Below are 3,966 nucleotides of genomic sequence, written 5' to 3' on the forward strand. Positions count from 1 at the left end.
TGGAAAATTTGTGAATCTTAATTACAGAAACTTTTCAACAAAAATAATTATCCCCTTGTACAATTCCATTGTATTATAAAAATAATGTGCCAAGATTTGCCTTTAGGATGTTTACACCGCTTGTTGGTTTGTGCGGTGCAAAACAGAAACTTTGGTTGTAGTGCGCGATTTTACATTTTTTTGCTGGAACGTCAAAAGGTTCTGAAACTTTTTGCACTGGCTTTATATACAAATTGTTTATTTTTCTGTGACGCCCCCGATTCAATCGTACACTAATCATGCACGCAAAAATGTATGATTAAGATCAGGGACTCACGCGAAGATATCACAACACAACTCTAAAAACATAAATAAGTCATAGAAGCATCATAATACAAGCCAAGGGCCTCGAGGGCTCGAATACAAGTGCTCGATCATAGACGAGTCAGCGGAAGCAATAATATCTGAGTACCGACATAAGTTAAACAAGTTGCCATAAGATGGCTAGCACAAACTGGGATACAGATCGAAAGAGGCGCATGCCTCCTGCCTGGGATCCTCCTAAACTACTCCTGGTCGTCGTCAGCAGCCTGCACGTAGTAGTAGGCACCTCCAGTGTAGTAGCAGTCGTCGTCGACGGTGGCGTCTGGCTCCTGGGCTCCGGCATCTGGTTGCGACAACCAGGTAGAAGGGAAAGGGGGAAAAGAGGGAGAAAAGCAACCGTGAGTACTCTTCCAAAGTACTCGCAAGCAAGGAGCTACACTACATATGAATGGGTATATGTGTAAAGGGCCATATCGGTGGACTGAACTGTAGAATGCCAGAATAAGAGGGGGATAGCTAATCCTGTCGAAGACTATGCTTCTGGCCACCTCCATCTTGCAGCATGTAGAAGAGAGTAGATGGTAAGTTCACCAAGTAGCATCGCATAGCATAATCCTACCCGGCGATCCTCTCCTCATTGCCCTGTTAGAGAACGATCACCGGGTTGTATCTGGCACTTGGAAGGGTGTGTTTTTATTAAGTATCAGGTTCTACTTGTCATAAGGTCAAGGTACAACTCCGGGTCGTCCTTTTACCGAGGGACACGGCTATTCGAATAGATAAACTTCCCTGCAGGAGTGCACCACATTACCCAACACGCTCGATCCCCTTTGGCCGGACACACTTTCCTGGGTCATGAACGGCCTCGAAAGATCAACATGTCGCAGCCCTACCTAGGCACAACATAGAGGTCAGCACGCCGGTCTAAATCCTATGGCGCAGGGGTCTGGGCCCATCGCCCATTGCACACCTGCACGTTGCGAGGGCGGCCGGAAGCAGACCTAGCCCCCTTAATACAAGCGCAGGCTTACGGTCCAATCCGCCGCGCGCCGCTTAGTCGCTGACGTCAAGAAGGCTTCGGCTGATACCACGACGTCGAGTGCCCATAACTGTTCCCGTGTAGTTGGTTAGTGCGTATAGGCCAGTGGCCAGACTCAGATCAAATACCAAGATCTCGTTAAGCGTGTTATTATGAAGTAACCGCGAACGCCGACCAGGGCCAGGCCCACCTCACTCCTAGGTGGTCTCAACCTGCCCTGTCGCTCCGCCACAAAGTAACAGTCGGGGGCCGTCGGGAACCCAGGCCCACCTCTACCGGGATGGAGCCACCTGCCCCTTCAGCCCCCATCTCCGAATAGTATCATAAGTAATGTAATAGTATAAAGTATATAGCATATGCCTGTGATCACCTCCTGAAGTGATCGCGGCCCAGTAGTATAGCATGGCAGACGGACAAGAGTGTAGGGCCACTAATGGAATACTAGCATCCTATACTAAGCATTTAGGATTGTAGGTAAGGGTAACAACTGTAGCAACAATGACAGGCTATGCAACAGAATAGGATTAACCGAAAGCAGTAACATGCTACACTATTCTAATGCAAGCAGTATAGAGAAGAATAGGCGATATCTGGTGATCAAGGGGGGGGGGGGCTTGCCTGGTTGCTCTGGTAAGAAGGGTTCGTCGTCGATGTAGGCGATCACAGGGGTACCGGCAGCGGTCTCGGGATCTACCGGAAAGAAGTAACGGAGGGGAACACAATAAATAATAGAGCAATCAAAGCATCACAAAGCGTAACATGGCAATGCGCGGTGCTAGAGGTGATCTAACGCAGGGATAGGTAATATCGGCGAAGGGGGGAAACATCCGGGAAAGTATCCCCGGAGTTTCGTGTTTTCGGACAGATGAACCGGAGGGGGAAGGTTGCAGGTTTGCTATGCTAGGGACGCGTGGCGGACGAACGGGCTGCGTATCCGGATTCGTCTCGTCGTTCTGGGAAACTTTCATATATAAATTATTTCCATCCGAGTTACGGATTATTTTATATGATTTTTTAAAGATTAAAAGATTTTATGGAAAACTTTTATTTCGAAAATAAATGACTAAAAGCTAGGTGTACCCAGGGTGTGTACACTACCAGTGCGGTTGTTTGACTGCCAGGTGGGGCCAGAGTCAAAATCAACAGCCCTGTCAGAGTTGACCAGTCAAAGTCAACAGTGCCGACGGGACCCAATTGTCATAGATAGTAGGTAATTTGATTTTTGTTTAATCTCTAGGGTACCTGCATGTCAGTGTCACATGTGCTAATAAAAGTAACTAGACTAAATTAATCTAGAAAGGGCCACATGTCATCTACACATCTCACTAACTAAACAAATAAACTAACCCAATCTATTCCTAGACTAATCTAACTGGGGCGGCCTTGCTGGGTAGTAGAACATACAGTCACGTATGCACGGGAGTGCATAGCGACCATGGCCTGCGTTGGCAGCTGCACGCAGTAGCAAAGAGCAGCGGCAAGGATTAGGAGCAGCAGCGGCAATGAGCCGGAGCAGAGAGCACCAATGGTGGCATGAGCAGCAGCAAAGTAGCAGGCGCGAGTAGCAAGCAAAGGCATCGGCAACGGAGCAGTAGCAGAAGATAGCAGCAGCGACAACAGCAGGAGGCGGGCGTGGGCGCGTGGGCTGGGCGCGGGACGCAGCGGCCGGGCGCGCGCAGGGGCGGCAGGCAGCAGCGGTTCCAGAGCAGCAGCAGCGCGGGCACGCACGGGAGCTCGAGCTCCGGCCATGGCGGCCGAAGTGCGGGGCGGCTAAACGGCGACGGATCGAGGGCGTGAGCAGGGGGAGCGGGCAGAGGAGCTCACAGTGGACTCGGGGACGTGGTCGGGGCGGCCGGGGATGGACTGGATTAGCGGCAAACGACGGCGGACGGCCATGATGTACGCGGAGATGAGCTCGATGGCGACTGTACAGTACGTCCCTGCTCGAGAGTGTTGTTGTGGAGGTAGAGGGCGTCGAGGCGCAGCTCCTGGGTGCCTTCGAGCGGGACGGGGTGGTGCCGGAGCGTGCCAACAACGAGGCGGCGTCGACGGCTGCGTACGGGTGCCTCTCCAGATCGGGGAGGAGAGCAAGGGGGAAGAAGTGGATAAGGTAGGGTTCGACAGCGGCGTCGGGGACGGTCTCCTTATCCACCAAAGGGCCGCGGGATGCTTGACAGCGAGGCAATCGGCGGGTGGACGGCGTACGTGCCATGGCCACTCTGCCTCTGGTGAGAGGTTGGGGAAAAGGCCAATGCGGGCTGGGCCTTATGCACTGTAGCAATAGGCTTTATGAGCACAGTCTGTGCCGGGCCTCGTAAGAGCATAGTGCCCTTTTCCTCTCTTTCATTTTCTTTATATATTTTTTTATTAGCTACTGTTTTGTGTTAAGTTGAGCCACCAAATGAATTTTTTAAAAGTCCCACTTGTTAGAACAAATACTATGAATTATCTAGTACTTCAACAAAAAGTTTGGAGGCAATAAGATTTCATTTAAATTTTATATAAATGAAAACGGATTAATGGGGATGTTTTGGGCACTGTTTTATTTGCCCGGGGCATTCTAAACATCTCCAAAAATGTTGGTTTATTCATGAAAATTAATTAGTGAATGTTTGCAACCTAAC

The 3,966-nt window shown here is 50.3% G+C and overlaps 1 protein-coding gene across 2 annotated transcripts; it reads right to left on the bottom strand.

Annotated features, from left to right (window-relative positions):
• Positions 1-529: 529 nt before the first annotated feature.
• Positions 530-3,731, bottom strand: LOC123074431 (uncharacterized). Of its 2 annotated transcripts, none has more exons than XM_044497284.1 (2): positions 3,167-3,569; positions 530-646 (listed from the first exon to the last, which is right to left on the bottom strand). In XM_044497284.1, the coding sequence occupies exons 1-2, from the start codon at positions 3,552-3,554 to the stop codon at positions 546-548; spliced, it is 489 nt and encodes a 162-aa protein (XP_044353219.1). In that variant the 5' UTR covers positions 3,555-3,569; the 3' UTR covers positions 530-545. The 2 variants fall into 2 exon arrangements, 1 of the variants encoding a protein (XP_044353219.1); XR_006435962.1 differs by lacking the exon at positions 530-646 and adding an exon at positions 1,944-2,032 and having other exon boundaries at positions 3,167-3,731.
• Between the last annotated feature and the right edge of the window lie 235 nt (positions 3,732-3,966).

This window comes from Triticum aestivum, chromosome 3D, assembly GCF_018294505.1.
Source record: "Triticum aestivum cultivar Chinese Spring chromosome 3D, IWGSC CS RefSeq v2.1, whole genome shotgun sequence".
NCBI lineage: Eukaryota > Viridiplantae > Streptophyta > Magnoliopsida > Poales > Poaceae > Triticum > Triticum aestivum.

What these genes read in the sequence shown, in the direction of transcription:
- LOC123074431 (XM_044497284.1), bottom strand. Translation starts at nt 3,554, where the DNA reads ATGGCACGTACGCCGTCCACCCGCCGATTGCCTCGCTGTCAAGCATCC. An exon ending in ACCACGTCCCCGAGTCCACT is followed by an intron (nt 647 to 3,166) that starts GTGAGCTCCTCT and finishes TGTCGCAACCAG; the next exon opens with ATGCCGGAGCCCAGGAGCCA.